The 21,321-nt window shown below is 38.0% G+C and overlaps 1 protein-coding gene across 1 annotated transcript in view; it reads right to left on the reverse strand.

Annotated features, from left to right (window-relative positions):
* Positions 1-10,609: 10,609 nt before the first annotated feature.
* Positions 10,610-21,321, reverse strand: part of LOC149798975 (BTB/POZ domain-containing protein 6-B-like) — a 51,632-nt gene continuing 40,920 nt past the window's right edge. Inside the window, exon 3 of the mRNA XM_089957886.1 lies at positions 10,610-14,433. Within this exon, the coding sequence (XP_089814012.1) occupies positions 13,398-14,433 (1,036 nt within the window). The 3' untranslated portion in view covers positions 10,610-13,397. The remainder of the gene's footprint in view (positions 14,434-21,321) is intronic.

Raw genomic sequence — 21,321 nt, forward strand, 5'->3', positions numbered from 1 at the left:
TCATAAAATTAAAAAATTATTATAAAAGTTATCAACTGTTTTCATTAATTGTAAGCACATTACTTCCTTAATATGCTTATCACATGTGAAAAGGACAGATACAATTAATCGGACCAGCCAGTGTTTAAACGAGATGAATATTTATTCATCGAAAAAAAAAGTTTTATGTGTGATTACTGACTGGCATTTTTCGTGGAAAATTCAAATAAAGCCCGTGTTTTTGCTATATCTTCCATAAAGCTTTATTGAACAGACTGTCTTCGTATGTATAGGAATCAATGCTAAAAATGTTTTATAATTGCTATTTATTGACATTGATTGATTTGATTACTAGATATGGGGTGGGTGGGTGAATTTTGATGTTAGCTATCTTAATTAGATAATTAAACTCCATAAATGAGCCACTAAAATTATTAGAAGACAAACCTATCCATCCACTCATTTATTCCTTAATTCGTATTCATGATCTCCTAACTGCAGTATCATTCACATACTCAACTTTCTACTTTGTTCTCTACTCTTCATTTGACTAAATTCAAAACGTCTCAATATAAAACATCTTTAACACATTCCTCAGAAGTGTTGTGGAATACAATTTCCAAAGATATTAAACAAACACCAACACCAGATACTTTTAAGTATGCACTTCACAAATTTCTTCTTTCTGCTTACGTCAAATATCAAACAATTTGAGATACCTAGCATGGATAAACCCACAACCTTCCTAGAACCAAATGCATTTACCTCAGAAAATAAAGTCATTATTATTATTATTATTATTATTATTGCATCACACTGTTCAGTTTTCCCAATTCAGTTTGGCACTATCAGCAGTTTTCATGTCATGATAACTAGATCCATCAATGCGGACCATATACACATTTTAATTCAGGTATGTGAATCTTGGTTCCATTCTACATAAAAATATATATCAACCAAAAGACTTTAAGGCCCTTTTTTAGGTATATGAATCCTAGTTCCATTCTAAAGTTGAATATATACCAACCAAATGCTTTAAGACCTGGTGTTAGATACTCGAATCTTGGTTCCATTATACACGTGAGAACATACCAAAGGAAGACTTTAAGAACTGGCCTTCAATTGATTTGGCATACATCTCTCGACGGTGTCGTTCATTAGGAGACAAATATAATAACTTGCTGGATATCAGACGACTTCAAAAAGTAATATAATATTTTATAAGCTTTAAATTTGTTCTTTTCTATGTTGATCGATAATTTTTTTTAAAAAAAGTAATTTTAAACGACACATTTATCGTTGTAATTCTATAACCTCTGATATCATTTATTGCAACTTTTCAGGAGACTAAATCTAGTTTTTGTAATGAAATGTGGAACATTATTGAGATTTACCACAATTTGGTTTTAATGAATATATTTACCGTAGTAAGTACATTTACATGTGCACACATATGTTGGATTTATAGTTTTAATATTCTGTTATTGCACGCTGCATGTAAGATTCTTTCGTTTTAATCAATATATGCACCAGTATATTATGTATCTGATTGAAATGAAATATTTTAATTATTAACGGCACATTTATTTAGTTTTATTTTCATCCGAGAAAAAAAACCTCCTCCGAATAAATTTGAAATAGAAAACCTATGATTGAAGTTGATATTCTACAAAAATATCAATGTTTACGGTATTTGTTTGTCTTTGTATCATCACAGTAGACTGCAAGGATTGGTTTTGTGAAAACAATAGACCTGTTTTTCACTTCACAGTTTATATTCGTCGATTGCAAGTCTTGTTATTCATACAAATTATTGCATAATGCTTGTGGTTACGTGAGAAAATTCTCGTAAGAATAAAATATACCAAGATGTTGAGACGGGCGATTCTCCGACTCACATGAAACACTAAACTTTTCATATTTGCACCCTTTTCAAATCCATCGCACTGAAGATAAACATCATAACTATTTGCAGAAGAGAGAGAGAGAGAGAGAGAGAGAGAGAGAGAGGAACGAGTCCAAAAGAAACAAAATCTATGCATTTATCATCAGCATGGCTCTCAGAGTATCGTTTGCCAATGGTAATGATTCCTCCGACTCATCGACTCTTGCAACACGTAGCTAGCCAAAACAAGGTTTTGAACGGTTGCCCTTCTGTGAACAAAACGTTACTGCTTTTTCTTTATAACAAGCAAAATTGATAGACTATTTGTTACTTGACTTGTTAGGCTTTCAATATGGTGACTTTATTATGTCCACGTACCTTGACTTGAAAGAAAATCGTTGTCTACCGAATCTGCTATGATTATTGCCAACTATCATCGTGGATAAATGTAACGAGTAATCTAACTGGATCAATTTCCTTGTATCCAATCAAATAGCTGATGGTAGACACTATTTTGGTTGGCTACATATGACCAGGGTCAAGGTGGATCGTCGACCCTGTTTAGGGAAGATGGGCGGCAAGCTTCTGGAATTTGTGCAATTGGATTTAGAGTGCGGTTTGCAAAATTGACCCGCAACTAAAACAACCGAAACGTCCCTTCCTAGCTATCTTCTCCGAAAACGATGCGCATTATTAAATTGTCCCTCCCGCTTACGATTTCAATGCCGTAGCTGAACATAACGGTAGGCGCGCAGTATCTGAATAACTTTTAGTGTGAATAAAAAAATGAAATTTAATAAATGTAGTGTCAACAATTTAAACTGGCCACCAATAATATAAAAATTGTGCAAAAAACGATGAATAATCAGAGTCTGGTTTGTAATTTTCGCTATTATTGGATGTATTTAGCAAATCTCATTAGGACAAAGCTGATACTGCTGTCTGTAACATTTGAAAAATACAAAATTACAGATGATGTCTTCAAAATGAACGTTGACGTGAATAATATCTGTTGTTCTTAAATTCGCAATTGTTACTCATGTGCTCTATGAATTTGTTCTCATAATGGTAGGAATCTTTTTCTGTCCTCGTTTAATAATAACAGATTCTTTCAAAAAGTTCAAACAGCATTTTAAATTGTAGATAGCCAGGAGTGGATCATACCTCCAGAGTCTGAAATTATTTTCTTTGTGATGAATCAGCATTTCTTTGGCTTTTTCTAACCTTTAAGCTGTAAAGTCTATTCTTGTTATGCCTCCATCCGATATTATCTTCAAATGATTTAATGTAATTTCTCTTTCTACAATAAACATAGTTGAGAATGTTTGAGCTTAAACAATGACCAGTTCCAAACGATTAAAAATAGCATCCTATCTTGGTTTCGATTCACTCTTGGATCACAGAGTTCAATTGTCATGCAAGTGTTTGAAAGGATTTAATCAAGGTTACTTTTAAATATTTTTAAATTCCCAAAAAACTGACAGTTCCTTTTAGGTCCTGCGTTACAAAGTAGTCTTATTGAAAGGACCATTCACGAGTAAGATTCAGAATTGAACATTCAAATATTTCGATGAACACATCATAGTCTGGATCTGACAATAAAAACTTTGTATCAAGCAGTAGGATTGTTTTTCAGGTACCTGATTTCTACAGCAATGGATAAGAATTCGGATTATCGGTACATTGAAGACCATGACTCCTTTTTGGGATAAAATACCTTGTCGTCACAACTAATCGAAATCCGTACAGTTACATGCAATGAGTTGTTTTCTGCCTGTCTGTTGATGCACTAATTCATTGTTTGTGTCATTCAAATGACATTTTATTTATTTATTTCGTGAATATTTCCGACCTCGACGTTCTGCTTTCAGTAGTTTACAAACAACAATTTAGCTCAAGATATTCCTTGTCTACAAATATCATTAAACAAAGGTTTGTGAGCGATATAGCTTAATATTTTTCTTTTACCAAAGCGTCAAATGTGTAGACATTTTCATGGATTGACAGACTCTAACGTTTATCAAAATTTATAGCAATGCCAGCCGAGTCGAGCAGTTTTTGAATTATCAAAGATACTTGACTTCTATAATATGGATACTGTTTTGCAACCCATATCATGGGATCACGTTTTGGATCTAATACTGAAACATTATTTAATGTTTAAAAGCAAGAAGGATCTTTACTGATGGTTGGTTTTATGGTCCAGCAAAACAAGCGGGTTATTTATTATCTTTAACGGTGTTGATACATACACACTGTGAAATAGTCATCAGACATGGACATACATAAGTTTAAAAACCTCTTTGCACATGCTCAGATAACTCCAAATGTATTCATTTCATTCAACTTACACGATCCAGCTACACGATATCGTATTGGTCTCAATAACATCTTTGGTTGATCAACCTGCACATCAAACACGCAGTGGTGGTGGGAGTCTCCTTCTGTTAAAGAAATATATTTACTTTATAATGAACCAAGAAAACTTTAACACAATTATCTCTGAGATTGAGAAATTATAAGACGGTCTCGTGGTTCAACTTGATGCTGAAAAAAGTCAGCGACGATTTTGACGTGATACAACAGCGACGGCAAGAGGGTAGATATACGCTAGCGGCAGAATATATATTTATCAAATTACATCAAAGCGAAATGGAATTGTCCCTGGCTGGTTTATCAGCTACCCTTGACATCAATGATAGCAAGACCGTTTCACGTTGACGACCATTGGACTTCCAAAGAAACCATCTGTGAGTTTATCAAGTCGTTGAAGTTTCTGCGACGATCAGTAAACACGCCTAATTGGACGTCATACTCAACTCACAACGTGACTAAATTACTATCAATATTGTCGTCGCTGTCGTCCACGTATTTTTTTTTATGGCGTCGTCGTCAGACGCTGGTTCTCTCAAAACAATTGTTTTCGTTCATGTTGAGTTCACCGGTCATTGTATCACCGGTTTTAGCAACATATTTACTGATCTCATCTCTGATACACTTGATTCTCTGATTCTTCCGCAATTAGAAAATACTGGGATATTATCGGCGGTTGCACCTAAAACTATTTAGACAATATCAGTCCATCTTATATTGTTTGTCTTTAGCCGTCCATGTTAATCCTGAAAAACAACAACTTCATCCCGGTCAACCCCGGCGAGGTTCATAAGATCAGCAATCTCATATTGTGTCACATACACAGACAAATCAACGACACCGAGACCAGGTTTCTTAGCTCTAGTGAGAGATCTACCATTATAAACTCCTAACCTGTTTAAAACGACCGCTAATGTACTCGTGCACGACTTAAGTGGTGGTGCAGATTACCTTGACAGAGCGTTAAGTACCACAAGTACGCCTGGACCGCAATTAGGTTAATTTTTGTTTTGCTTTTTTTGAATACCAAGTTGGGTTGGCGGTGTCGTCCTTGGAATTCCACTGCTATATTTTAAAACTTTTCACGGTGGCGCTAATCTATACGAATTAAAACTAACAAAACTCCGTGGATCAACCACGTATGCAACCCAGTGAGTACCTGTACCAGAACTGTCATCAAGATTAATGATACCAATTTCAAGACAGTCCGGTGGTTCCGGCAACTGATCATGCATAAAAAATCTATGGGGTTTTTGATGTTTAATCGCCGAGCGGCATGAAGTAAATCAAAGTTGGACACGGGGAGTTTCAGCAAAACGTCCCTGGCAGTGGCAGACCTAGACCGTACCGCGTTTCTGGTAATAGTTGACCCGGTCCCCTATTTGATGTTTTTAAACCTTGAATGTCGGCTTCTTTAGTGACATGCCGGCAGCGGTTCCAACGGTACCAAGTGCGGACGCTTTTGCGACAGTTGGATCTACAGCTGTCATCAGCGTTGGTATCGCTGTGAAAAGTGGAAATATAACACCAGTCTTTGCCGTGTCGTTGATCGTATTCGCAGAAAGATCAAATCTAATGCCAGTATTTGATTTCTTGGCGTCATTGTTGTGTTTGAGTTTACTTTAGCCAACGATAGCACATTCGGAAATGCTGTTGATTTGAGCGATATCGTTGTTCCACAATTCTTCTTTGATGCGGATTGCAACCTTTAAATCTGACCAGGTGTCAGAGTGACATAGAGGTGTTGGTATGACATTATAACAACATGAATGATTTAATTACCTATTTTCCACCGCTGAATCAATGACTCTTATTCGTCCACCAGCGCATTCGAACAACATTGTTTGGTCTGACAGTATAGTACAGATTGCTCTGTAACAACCAGCTGACGAAGGATCAAGAGTTGCTCGCATGTGTACGTCAATGACTGACTGTCTGAATAAATCGAGATGCTTCAGTGAGAAATAATAGATCGGATACAATGTCGAGATATCCTACTGAGATATCTGCAGGCCGGAGTCTACATTCTCATCACGCCCCATGAATTTCATCAACCTATGATACACCCATATAAATTTGTTTTGGTCGAAATTCAGTATTATGTCTTCGTATGGTTTTCAATGTCCATTGTGCCTCAGCGAAATAGCAGACACCGCTAATCTGTCAAACACCATTGGTTTTGCTGTCTGATGTCACGTTGAAATGCCACGAATGTATGTCGTGGTGCTCAAATTCCTTGTTGTGATAAGATATGCCATAAAAATGTTCCTGCTGTGCCTGGAACCGTGTCTATGGTTAGAGTCAGCCACGACAAAGTTGATTTACCACCATTGTTTATGAACGTTAACAATCGAGCTTCTTCTATCAGCTACGGAGTCATCGTTGTCTTCCCTAATGCTAGTTTTGTTAGTATTACTTTACCAGAACCACCCCCACTAATCTCAGCAAGCCAGATTGCAGCGTTGTCGGTGGCCCTTAGGATAAGCGCAACCACATGTGTATCTCCAAAGGTAACTTTTCTAAGATGTCTGCAAAATCCGAAAATCTGTGACAGCGGCGTTACACATGAAAATCCACCATCGGTGTTAACCAGAGATCATCGTGCTGCAAATCCCAGGATGAATTCTGGATTAGTACTCTGCAGTGTCGCAAAATCAGCGGCTGGTCGAGGTATCATTCAGCAGCTTGTGCATAGGCAGAGTTGTCCAGCGTTAATTGTACCGTGAGATACTGCCTATCTTTAGGGTGGTCAGTAATGTCCTTCGCGAACATCATGGACAGGCCGGCCGACCGTGAATAATCTTTGCTGTATAGGGCTAGCTCGAGTATCGTAGTAGTAACGTCGACGTTATGGAGGCATGCCTCAAGCACTCTGCTGTCGATAATATATATGGCACAGTCAAATCACCCCATAATACCATCATCAACATAGTTCACTTGCTGGATATCCTATTTCATCATTTTTTCACAAGTTTACCTTGAAATGGATTCATCAGCGGGCAAGAAATACCTGGATGTATCTTGAACTTGTAGTTCGATTCGTTCATGGTGGTCTGTCTCTCGTACTTCATAGTAATAATATTGATAATCACGCACAGACTCGTCTTTAAGTACTGGAGCGTCCATGTCAAATGAGGGATCAGATAAACGCTTGAATATTTTGATGTATAATTTGTTGCTTAAAACGACAGCGGGCCAGGCCAGTTCCCACTATTAGGTTTACAGTTATATTTTTTCTATCTCGGCAGCTTGTTGTTTTGTCAGTGGCACGTTGGGTACCGGCACGGCTGCTAATTCTTCTAGGCGTTCATTGACGGCTTGATTTGTTATTTTACTGACACTTACTTGCATCACTTCGGTGCTGGTCAGTTTTATTGGCTGCGACTGAGGTTTGCGTCGTATTAATCGCGCGAGTCTCTCTCCGATCGTCGATAACCTTTTACCAGCGGCATCTCCAACAGCGCCAATACCTTTATTACGAACGACTTCGATGGCTTTCATGCCTAATTGTTTTGCAATCGGGATCGCTTTTTGGGCTATCCTTCTAAATAAACTTTGAACAACATCGCGAATCCCATCTCAGTAGATGGCTTTATATACTGGTAATCGTGAATTTGTCACTCTGATCATCATGGGTTCATGTTGAGTATTGTGTACAATCATGTTATTTTGTTATCGCAGATCTAATTGAACGAGCTCAATAGTAATTGTAGTAATCGACGGTAATTTCATCCATTAGTGCCCAATAAACGACGATATCCATGACGCCACCGGTAAATAAACGCTGTCAAAAAGAAACCCGTTTATTGATGATTTTGGGGGATTATTGTAGGTTCGTCTTCCACTAATCAGAATTTCTGGTCGATCAACATCAGCGAGGACGTTATTGGAACAAAGTTTATCGTAAACGGCTAGCGAGGTTTGTTGTTTACGATCACTATCGCGAGTGGCAAGGACTTTTCGGGTGCAGGTAGAATTCTTCTTCTTTTTCAATGCGGAGTGGTCCAAATTACGATTTTTCGGGCGCTAATATATCTCCAGATAATGGCACTCAAGCAGCTTCTTTAACTTGTTTCTTAAGAATTTCATAGTCATCTTTACGTTTACCCCTGATTTGACTTATACTATGGTGCATTCGATACACGAAAGGAACCCATTTTGATTCTGAAAAATTGGCGGTTTCTGGGTCTAACAAATTATCACGAACTGAATATCCTGACCCAGCAATTGCTATGGGATTTTCCCGAAGTATTTTAATACCTTCTTTGGCAAATTCGGTGGATGTTTTATTTTAGTAGTTTTGGGTTCTGTTTCTGGCTCAACCAGATCCCTTATATCATCAATCTCTTCACGAGTTTGGTCGATACCCTCAATTACATCTTGTATTTCTTGCCGTAACTGTGGTTGAACAGCAGCTATTTAGCTGGAAGCTCTCGTAGAATATGTTTGGCTTTTTTAGTTCTTTCTACTATTTTCCGAGTTGATTTAGCGGTTTGCTTCTTTAGTAGCGTCTGTGACTGGTTTAAACAATACTGCTGCACCTTTCGTAAATTCCAGGTGAGCTTCCTGGCGTTGTTGTAGTTGCTGTTTGACAGAATCACGGACGGGGAGAAATTTATTGATTGAGTAGAGTCGTTATCTAGCTAGTTTAGCTGTACGAAATTCCATAGCAAGCGCAGAATCAGTCATTATTATTATTATTATTATTATTATTATTATTATTATATTATTATTATTATTATTATTATTATTATTATTATTATTATTAAAACACGATTTAATTACATGTCACTTGTCAGCGGATATACTAAAATACACATTAAACATAGCGATGTGCAAGGCATTTTTAGCACTAGGCGAAGACCGAATTGGGCCGAACTGACCGTTACTCTTGTCGCGGGCGTGTTCGGGTTTAAAAAATGGTTGGCTCGGTGGATTTCATCCTGCGAACCAGGCTTACACGCAAGGCTTGGACTGGCTTTTGGCAACAATGAAATCAACATTTTTACAAGGCCCAGATTGTAGATTCTGGGTCTTGGCGGTGGGTGGGTTGTTGCCCCTCTAAAAAGGTCGGCTGATCCCCCAGCCCCACCCGCGCTGCTCAGCTACCATTCCCATACAGCACCTTGAGGTGTTCTAATGCATATGCAAATTATAAATGAAATTATGGTGTCTTCTTATCTGTCATTGTGTCTACTCACTCAGCAATGGCCAGCCTCAGTTTTACTCCCAACTCGGGTACTCTTTCACCTATTTATTTAGTAAATACAACATTCCTTGATTTCACCTTGGTTTTCCAACACTTCATGATCTGGGATCATCATCACTGTTCAGCCCCTGAAATCAGCCACGATCTAGAGTAATGATCATGATTGAATCACCCAAGTAGAGACCTCAGGATCACCCCAGGTCAGTAGAATGTTAGAATAAGGGGTATAGTAAGGCTGGGATCAACCCGGCTTAGGCAGCTTCTGGGAAAATCACAGCTCTAAAGCAGAAATAATAGGTCAGTGCAGACCTTGGGATCACCCCAGGTCATTATAATGGGTGCAGACCAAGGCTTAGTTATTGATGGGATTATACTTGGATCACCCCAGATTAGTAGAATATTAAAAAGGTGTACAGTAAGGCTGGGATTTTGCCATCTTAGGCCAATGTGAGTGGTCCCCAGAGGGAAGCCAAGTTTATTTATGTTTTCATACACGTAGTCATTCTTTTGATATTAAGATTACAAGGTATCCTTACGAAGTCAATTTCCACCACTATTTTCGGCCGATGAAAAAACTGACAATGCACGGCTGTTACTTGTTATTGGTTAGTTGGCATTACATACTACGGGATGGGACTCATGAAATCCAATATATGTCGCTATGACAAAGCACTCAAACATCTGATCCATCCGTCCAAATGTACATAGGGTTAACACATCGTAACCATGGCTATCAAGTATGACATACATAGAGAAAAGTGGGACTAAAAAAATATAATTTCGTCAAATCAGAAATAACTGAAAAACTGTTCTGACTTTTGTATTCTTATTTCTTCGTTTGATGTTCAGAAAGCACAAAATAATAAGTCGTATTGAAAATACAATTTTTCCAATGCACAAAAGCTCTTTAACAAAAGCACAGTAGAAGTAAATCAATGTTTTCAACAAAAAGACAATCTATTTAATTCATCATCAGTCTTATGTCACACATATCAGGTACTTTGGTTACATTGTCATGTAAGAATTAACTTTAACTTATGTAATTTTATCAGTGTATAAGCAATATTTATACAAGCAATGTTTAATATATATACAGTGGAGCCTCGCTAATCCGGACACATTCGTTCCCAGCTAATATGTCCTGATTAACGAGTTTTCCGGATAATTGAATCATGCACATTTTTTATTTTACGATATCATCACACCGTATATATATGTACATGTATATGCTAGCTTTAAATGTAATGTACTGTATATTCAATAATGGTTGAAATAAATTAATGAATACATCTATTAATTTGTGTTTATTTTACATTATTATAACATGTGCTTGTACGTACATATACAGTAAATAGAAGTTTAGACAATTAACACATCGAACACATCACACTATGTTCATGTACATGTATGTACTGTACATACATTTATTATGTCAATTTCCTGAAGAAGTCTGTAACCTTTGTTTGCCTGGATTCTTTGGCGGATCTGTCTGCAATGATTACTGATAGTGGCCATAGATTGTCAAGGACTTCGCTATTTAATTATTAACACCCCCGTCGGCGACTAGCTAAAACATTGTTTATACAATCGCTGGTTACAATATGGTCACGCTACGTAGTTATTGATAGTGGCCATAGATTCTCAAGGGCTTCACTACTGTGTTTTATGTATTATTTTTCTGACTGCATTTTCACATACGATTTTTCGAATTTTCTTATTTTTGGACAGATTATTTCCGGATTATCGAGACAAGTTTTAATGTAATTTTACACTTTGGTCCCCGATTTTGATTTCCGGATCCGGAACGCGGATTTCTTGATTAACGGAGCAAATTAATGTTTAGGAATTCCGTTCCCGTTGAATTATGTCCGGATAGCGAGGTTTCCAGATAAACGGAGTCCGGATTAACGAGGCTCCACTGTATATATTTCATTATGAACAACCACTTTTAAAATACCCACTTCACAAAGTGAATATACACAGCAACATATTGAGTGAAAAAAAGAAATGCACACAAGTTATTGCGTTATTTGTTCTTTTAATATATAATTTGTGTCCGTGGTTTGCAAAATGTTATCACAATTTGCAAAATAATCGTACAAATACAGAGGTAAAAGAGGACTGTAATTTCAGGTTAACCTCATCTGTTGCAATAAATCAAAGTTTCAACATTTTGTAAACTCTATTTTCCTTTCCAGCCACGAGGAAAGTCCGACTTTGAGACATTTTGTATGTTCGAAACGTCCAATTTCTGTGTCGGCACCAACTCGGTCGAAGTATTAGAGCCCAGCATTTTATTCGGTGCTTGTAGAATCTCCAGTAATTAGATATAATCAACGATTATGAGGCAAAAGAAAAGTCGCTAGATGACGTTCGAAATAGGGTCGTGGTGGTTGAGTGGTTTAAAGCGCTCGCCTATAACTATTTCTGCTGTCTCAGCTCTGTCCGCGTGGGTTCGAATTTCGGGATCGGCCAATGTGCTATACTAGCCGCCATGTATATCATATCTTGAGCTGAGAAATAGCGTTAATCCCAACGCAACAGCAATAGCACCACAAGAAATACAATGCAGGGATGGAGTTTTGCTTGCACTTCGATCGATCAATCGATCGATCGATAGATAGATATATACTGATATTTCGTTCTGTTTTTTTTTAAATAAAATCTTTTCTTACTCATTGTGGAGGAGAGGTCAAACTTCTGTGCTCTAGCTCATAAAATGCTTGTTTTTCTAGCTGCAAGTATAACGTCGGTCAGCACACTCAGTCAAGCGTCTCATTTCATGATGGAAAATCTTTTATTTTGACATGTGAACATATTTAGATATATATTTTAACATGTAAAACATAAAGTGATGAAACAATATATGAAAAAAAATTCTACCTAGTAACTTATATATATTTAATACCTATAGAATATAATAAATTCAAATACAATACGTCAAAATCTTTTATAAAGTATGTTCAATTCAGGGGCCCCGAGTGGCCGAGTGGTCTAAAGCGCTCACCGTTCCGGATCACTGCCATCTCACCTCTGTCTGCTTGGGTTCGAGTCCAAGGATCGGCTAGCGTGGGTACGTGGGAAAGCCTGTCAGTAGCTTCTCGTGAGTTGGTGGTTCTTCCCTGGGTTTTCCAGGGTTCTTCCTCCACCAGTTATACTGGCTGCCATGTATAGCCTATCTTGTGCTGAAAAATGGCGTTAAACCCGAGAACAACAATAACAATATTCAATTCAAAATAAAACTACACTAAGATCAGCAATCAAAAGGAAAAGTACATCATCGTGAAAGGCCTACAATATGCATGAAACTAACAGTTTGCATAGAAAGAAAGGAAAAGAATATATCAATCAATGTTGCCATATGGCCTGAGGGTATCATGTCATATCTAGAGTGTTTCTCTGTTTCAAAAAGGTATTTGCATGGTACACCATATTACGTGTACAGATGGTATGGTTAAGTGTGTTACGTTCACGTGTAAAACTTAGGTCCATTATCACTCGCGGCATGAAAATATGATATTAAAAGCCAACAGCATATTAATTGCGTGCAGAAGTCTTCAAGAACATTGTAAGCCCTACATAAATATGACCCTGCATGTATTGAGCCTTTCTGGCTTTGTAACTTAGCAAATAATTGTACAGCTTCATCTCTACAGCACTTTTTAAGCGAGAGACATGTACGACATATGGGATGAAATTCTTTGGAATTTGACGAATACATTTCGCCCATCTTTAACGTGTACGATTTATTAATACAGTAAAGAAACTTTTCTTACCATAAAGATAACATTCTAAACAGAAAAACAAGATGCAATTGGTGCATTACGTCCATTTTCCTAGAATTCCGATAATATATCAGTTTATGGTGAAAGTCTCCAAGAAAACGAAGACATAAATGACTAGGTGAAAAACTCGTTTACCAGAAGAATATTTTGATGTTAACATCAGCTGTCACCTATTTGATACATTCAGATACAGAATACCCTTGATGAATGTTGGGTATTTGCAACATGGCCATTTTTGGGAGAGCATTTGTTGTATTTGCCTATTATTCGGAAGTTGCTGAATCAAGGGTACAGCATAACTTACATAACCCTTTGTTTCTACAGTTATTATGTAGGGCTTTATCCTTCCTTTTAGAAAAACCTTTTCTCTAAGAGGAACAAACTTAGGGAGTTTGGAACGATATCCAGTTTGGAATGTAGCATTCAGGTCTATGTCTTGGATCACGACTTTTCCAAGTAAAGCGATGTCATGGAGATTATTTTCAGGTGCTACTTTTTCTGTTGCTTCTACTATATCTTCAAACGTTATTCCTGTCAAATATACATTATTTGGACAGTGAAATTCGAGTGTACTAGAATCTTTCGGCCAAAGTATTGTATTTACTTTTTGTTTCCTTGGTATGATTGAATTACTGAGATCCTTTTGTGATGAATTAATATTTGTTTGTGCTGAAGGTGAGCATTTATACATGTATATTTTGTGTGATTCCTCTACAGAAAGAATGTTGGTTTTTACAATGTGTTCTGTATAGACAGAAAGCGATAGCGTTGGCAGTCGTAGAAAGAAAAAGCCATCACCTAGAAGTCTTCTCTTGTTTTGATAATTCGGCTCTAATCCTTGCTTTTTGCATTTATGTTCCGCCCATTCCATGCACTTTTGGAAGAGTTTTAGTTCATCAGTATAAAATGTATCCCCTGATAAGATCACCTTGAGACTCTCGACAGAAACGTCCATAAAACCAGGTGATTCCAGTATCTCGGCAACATGATCATCTAAGAAATCGCACGCCTTTTCTTTGAGGTCTTTCAACTCGTAGAAAACGGCGAAGTTCAGCAGATCGCAAACGTTTTCCAAGCGAATAAGCTTGGCAAGTTTTGCAGAGCAAAGATTAAGTAGATATCCTACTTGATACCTGTGTGCTAACTTGACAACCTCGATCAAGGAGTCTTCATCAAGATCCACGTTGTCAGTGTAAAGACACCTGAAACATATCAATAAAACTACACAACTTAACCCAACTGAAAAATGAAGGAGGGCATTATGTTTTATTTTATTGTTCCACAGTATTGACTTAGTTCAATGTAATGCCCCCATGATGCTCAGATGTTTTCGCTGGCATCTTTCTACAAAGGCTCTGGGAGAGAGAGGTAAACCATGCTGACAGACCGTACGCGAGAGAGAGAGAGAGAGAGAGAGAGAGAGAGAGAGAGAGAGGTGGGGTTGGGGTGGGGTTGGGTGACTTACCATAAAGGCATTTATTATTGGCATTTATTATTTGGCCATCACTATATTTCTGTATTGGTCAGTTAATATACCTCCTTACCATCACACACAATGACATAGAACTGTATAGCAAAGGTAGAGCGGCCTTCCGACATTTTAGTGTTAAATAATTAGTTTTTAGACCCATATTAATAGGTTTTCTAAAACATAAGAAATAAGTAAAAATAAACAAAGCATTAAACAGAAAATGCATGTGTATTCCTCCTTACAAATAAATGTGCCCTATCTTGACAGGCTATTGCAGCATTTAATCATTGGTATTGTGAACACTGTATTCAGTTCCCATGGTACGCTTACACCTAACCGTTACGAAGTCACAGGTTCTTGTAGGTTATTTGGTGCAAGTTATTTTTCGTTCTTTCTCTCCATCCACATTTCTTTTTTTTATCTCCCTTATGCATGAGAGAGAGAGAGGATTTCGATGAAAATCTGCACCATGATTTAATTCATTTAGTAGATGGAATTATTATTTGTATCGTTATTTATTACAATGCTAATGATTAATCAGTCGAAATTCATCACAGATTTAGAGAATAAAGAAGCGATAGTCTACTGTTGAAATGTAATCTAATGTTTAAACAATATTTATATATGTGTATTAATGCACCTTGAGCGGATAACGGATAACAATCTATACCTGCAGAATTGGTTTATCATATTAGTATATAACAACACTTTAAAAGCCATGTTATTTTAATATATATATATATATATATATATATATATATATATATATATATATATATATATATATATATATATATATATATATATATATATATATATATATATATATATATATATATGTGTGTGTGTGTGTGTGTGTGTGCTTATTATTGTCGTGTTGTGCTGGTCACTAGCAAGAATATTGATGGTAATTTTCAGTAATAAAAAATAACTCACAAACCACCTTTACCCACATCTTCCCCTGCCCCTGCAAGAAACAATCATCGAGCAAAATTCCAGGTGACATTATAATTTGAAACATAGTTACTGAGTTAAAATGATAAAATGATCTGGATGAGTGGTTGAACCAGAACAGACGGAAAGTATTCAAATATAGTATAGGAGGAAAGACATTGAAAGCAGCAGGGAAGTTTAACAGACCTTCGTGTACAGACCAAATAAAGCTTCCTACGCGAACTTTCTTCGTAGAAGCCTCAGAAATCAAAAATAACGCCTTCTACGGAAGCTAATTTTCATGCATTTCAGACCGGATGCATCGGTTGGTCGCGCCGGTGTGTTAGTAAATATAGCGTTCGAGACAGGAAAAATAAAAGTCAGGGAATAAATTTTTGTTTTTTGTTGCAACGTGGGCTGCTTTTTCATGAATAAATTTGATCAAGACCAATTCGATACCGACTGCGTGGATCATGAAGATTTATCGTGATGAAACTATGCGGTGTCGCCTGAGCGCGGCCGAACAAATTTTTAAACTTATTTATATCCATGTCGCCGTTGCACCAGGTCTGATGGATATTTCTCAGCGTGTGCGTGTCTACGCCATTGAACACCGATAAAATATTGCAATTATCTCTAATCACCTTTGGAATCTGCGTATATCTCTGTGTTACGTAAATAACATCGGTGTTCTTGTGTCTGCCACGCGAGAATATCCTAGCTGGGTTGGTCTGCTTGTCCAGCATAACATCGTCGAATACAACAAGATTATTAACATCACCGTCCAAATTTTCCACGGATGGAGCTTCATTGATGTCTGTGATGAATTCGATTGTGCCTTCGTCGGTATTGTCGCTGAATTCTTTTAGCACTTGATAACAACGTTGATCGTCCACGGATGGTGCAACCAAGTACAATTTGTCCCATTTCAGCCATCGCATGATCAAATTTAGTAACAATTGCGTCTTTCCAGATCCAGATGGACCAATGATTATCATTCTAATCGAATTCGGTAATGCCGCATGATGTTTCACTTGCTCGCGTCGTTTCGTGGCTGAAAAATCAATTACATTCATGTTAATAAAATACATGGATTTATATTGTGTTAAGTGCCGCACGCACACAGCTACGATAAATCCAACCGAAATCGTTACACGTAACAACAGGAACGCAATTGCAGGAGAATGCGAAGTTTGCAAGACACGCAAGTTCAGATTTGTAAAAAAAAACTAGAACAGGAGGAGATATCGCAGCCTCCATGAAAAATCTACCTGGGCTGCCCTGGGCGAAATATCCCGGAGAGAAGCATCTACCTGGATATAATTATTGTGGACCCGGAACTAGACTCGATATCAGACTCGACGATAATAACCAACCAAAACAAGATGAAGATCCAGTAAACGCCATCGATAACGCTTGTTATGATCACGATCTCGCATATCGCAGCGGGGATTTGCAACAAAGGCATCTCGCTGATATCAGGCTAATTCACGCACTAGACGCAATTCCTGACAAAAGTTTCAAAGAGAAATTGGCATCCTGGTTGATAAAAGGTGCGATGAAAGGCAAATTAGTATTCGGTGCTGGTAAATAAATATGGAGCAAATATATTATTCTCCGCGAGGATTTTGGCGAGGAAAATCAGCGATCACCAAACTTGCCAAAGCCGCTAAAGTAAAACAATCTGTCGCTGAATCATGGCTATCTAAACAGGCAATCTGGCAAATATATCTTCCTCCTCCTAAGAAAATACCGTACGCGAGTTTCACCGTCAGTGTCCCTAATGAGGTCCATCAGGCTGATCTAATGTTTCTTCCTCACGATACCGTTGACGGAGTCACGTACAAATATGTCCTGACAGTCGTTGATATCGCTAGCAGGTATAAAGAAGCAGAGCCGTTATCGAATAAAACAGCAACGGAAATTGCCAAGGCATTTAACGAAATTTATTCTCGATCTCCGTTGACATGGCCAAATCTTCTCCAGGTTGATCCGGGTCGAGAATTTCTTGGCGCGGTTACTTCATTGATGAAGAAAAATAATGTCAAAATCCGACGAGGTATCGTAGGTGTTCATCGTAATCAAGCTATCGTCGAAAGATTCAATAAAACGCTCGCAGAACGATTATTCGGATATCAGTACGCGCGCGAGTTTATTCAAGATAATCGATCTCACGATTGGGTATCAAGATTGCCTCATGTGATTAACGCGCTAAATAACGAAGTAACTCGAACAATAGCAATGAAACCCGCAATTGCAATTACAAAATCGAATATACCCCTAAAGCGAGATTCCACAATTCAACCTGTACTAGGTAGCGTCACAGTCAGATATTTATACAAAGAAGGCGAGGCTGAAGGAGGCAGAAAAAGAGCAACCGACCCAACCTGGAGCGTTACAACTCACAAAATATCCGCCGTAACAAGATCGTCAGGAAGACCAGCTATTTATATCCTAGATTCGTTAGCGCCTCAACGCGGATTTACCAAAGAAGAATTGCAAATAGTACCAGAAGATACTCAACTACCACCAGCGTCAATTATGTAGTTTACTCGAATTCGTCCTAGTTGAGATAATTTTCTTACTCTCGACACGGCTAAATATACCAAATTTGACCAAGAAATTCTGTCATCGACGATCCAAACTTGTCCATCTACGGTTAATCCTTGTGACGAGTGTATCGTTGTTGCGTAGCCTAATTTCCACGGTGATTTTTCTGCATTTAACGCTTCATTGACAAGATTAATATCAACAAAGATAATATCATTTAGGACCAAGTTTTTTCTTTTCCGCATGGCAAAGTAATATTAATATTTTGTCGTCGAGTATTAGCGGGCCTGTAGCATAACGGTACCTGCAACGTTGGAAATTTCTCGCAATGCAGCTTGAATAACATTTTCTGAATAATATCACGAATAATTTTCCTACTAGCGACGATCAGATGATCGGGACGCCACAAATTTAGAAAATCGCTCATCGGGGTCTCGTCGATTATTTTCCTCATGACATCACACTGAATCTTATTCGGCTGTAATCGAATCAATTTTTTGAATTCGGTGAACAAAATATCTGTCGATCTATAATCAGCGTCGATTTCTTCATAATAATCAACGAAGTTTCTGAGCCATTCGTGAGGCGATTCGCCATCAATCGGATCAGGTTGGCTGTGATCTCCGCACATTATCACAGCGGTATTTTTCCCTTCCAGCCAAGCTAATATCGATTTTAAAATATCTAAATTCAACGTGCAAATCTCATCGAATATAATGATCTTGTTGATATATTTATTGCCCATTCGCACCGAGTCCCATGATCCACCGCTGTACTTGAAATAACTGTGATACGTGCAAGAATTAACGCCACGCTGCTTTATTTCTCGCGCTAATCTATGTGTCGGAGTCAACACAATCATGTCAGAATTTGCAAATAAGTTTATCGCTGGCGTTGTTTTACCGCTACCACCAGGTCCATTTAGGTAGACGAATTTGCTGCGTGAAATTGGGTCAAATGCAGATGCAGCTTTAGAAAAATCTAGAATCGAAGATTCTCCAAATCTACCTCGATGAAATTCATCGCGATCTTCAACATCGGCGTCTTCGCAATAATCTAGAATATCCTCGTTTTTTATCCTCCAGGTTCCCCAGGAGCTACCATCGGTGATTAAATTTTCCAGCCTATCTTGGTATTTTTTATCGATATAGAACGAATCCGTTGCGACTCTTACCGCGATATCAGAAAATTTATTTATCATCGATAGCAAATTTATACTTACATAAGCGAGCATCGATGATCGTAAATGTGTATATTGCGCTGATTCTCCGTCAAGGTAACTAATCACGGTACCTAACTTTACTCCATCAATGATAATATTCTCTCTGTTATAAAATATTCCTCGTGATACCGTATCGGCGATTATAAAATCCATCTCGGCGTCATTGATAAATAATCTAGCGTGTCGATGTTTATGATCAACAGATCCGCCCTGAGTAAAGTTACCAATTATTTTTCTTCCTATATCTTTCGCGTTGTCACAATCTGTTGGCAACCACACATCGATCTGTTTTCTATACGATATAATCGCCTCGCTCACCGTCAACGATACTAACATCGACGAATCTATCATATATCTCAATAACACCGTAGGAACCCAACGGCGCTGAGATAAATGCCTGCCGAACCAAATGTAGCAAATTTTATGTAAATTTTCAGCAAACTCGAACGACGTTACACAAGCGAATCCGGTCATGATAAAATCAGGCAACGGTCCGTTAATTGCTACTCTTGTCATTTCGCTGGTAGGATGACCGAATTTAGCAAAATAATCTGCACAATCGCCATATCCAAGAAAACTTCCAGGATAACACGCGCTCATGTCAACAGAGATCATATCTTCGAAATCGTACTTGGTATTCCACAATCCACCATGGCCGTATTCGATACAACTAAGTTGAATATAAGCAAGATATTCGTTCCTTGTAGGCTTCCACGAGTTTTTCTCTCTAGCGGCGTGAGCGGCCACAGACGGAACTGTAAAGCAATTCGTTAGTAACTGATCGGGATTCGACGAATATTTTACCGCAAGTTTTCTCATCGACTCGTGTAATATCTCATCCCTGTAAATATCACCGCATGGCAAAATAAACTGATCGTATCTTTCTTCGCTCGAGAATAACCATATCGATATTGGATCAGATGCGCTTATTTTTTTGATAAATCTGAACATGGAATCGGAATTATCTTTCGCAACATCTGCCGTAGAAAATTCCGCGGATTTATTATCTGTGGGATAAAATTTGACAATACGATCCCGCGGAAATATCATCACCGATTGCGACCACGCATGGGAATTGTGATCGACAATCTCGATTGGTGCTCCTCGAGATCTATACGGCGACGAGTATAATATTTCTCCCGATAACGTTTTCACGGTAATTGGAAATTTAAGTTTTTTACTCAACGCAGCTACATCGTCCACAGATGCACCATCAGCAACGGTACTGGCCCACGCGTTAATTTTATCTAGCCTTAATTGAGTCAAACCAGATCCACGTCGAGCGTTTTTCATATGCTCGATAACACGCTCGGCCACGCAATTTATCAACGGTGATTCTTTCATCGCAGGTAGATTTTTCACGTTGGGGTTGTTATTTAGCCGATAAATTCCATAAACAACTGCGCTGGCTGGATAGGATCTAGCGTAATAAGGGCCATCGATTCCCAATAACAATCCGGGTTTGGAATTCTTATCGAGAATAACATTTTTCTTACCACCACGCACTGGATCTCGTTTATCACGAATAATCCAAGTATCATCAGGCATTTGTGCGATAAATTTTATTCCAAAGATAAATCGCTCTTCTTTGTGCTCGGTTTTTATGTGCTCGATTATTTTCTTGGCTCGTTCCAGATTCATCGTAGCATCAACAGAGTTCGTTTTCCAAGTCGACCAAGTGTGAACAGCTCCATCATCGAAGAACTCTTTCTTCGCTCGGTCAACTTCAGGAATAATATATTCTGCCTCATCAAGATCAAATGCGTCCATGATTATATTTTAGACAAATGTTTAAATTATAATGAATCAATGCAAGTGGATACTAATCGGCTCAACAAAATTCTGTGACAAATCCTGCAGAGGCGATTATTGCGGTGCTCGTATACATGCGATTCGGCGTGGCAGTAAAGGACC

Source organism: Sinohyriopsis cumingii, chromosome 5 (assembly GCF_028554795.1).
Source record: "Sinohyriopsis cumingii isolate HCF-2022 chromosome 5, ASM2855479v2, whole genome shotgun sequence".
Taxonomy (NCBI): Eukaryota; Metazoa; Mollusca; class Bivalvia; order Unionida; family Unionidae; genus Sinohyriopsis; species Sinohyriopsis cumingii.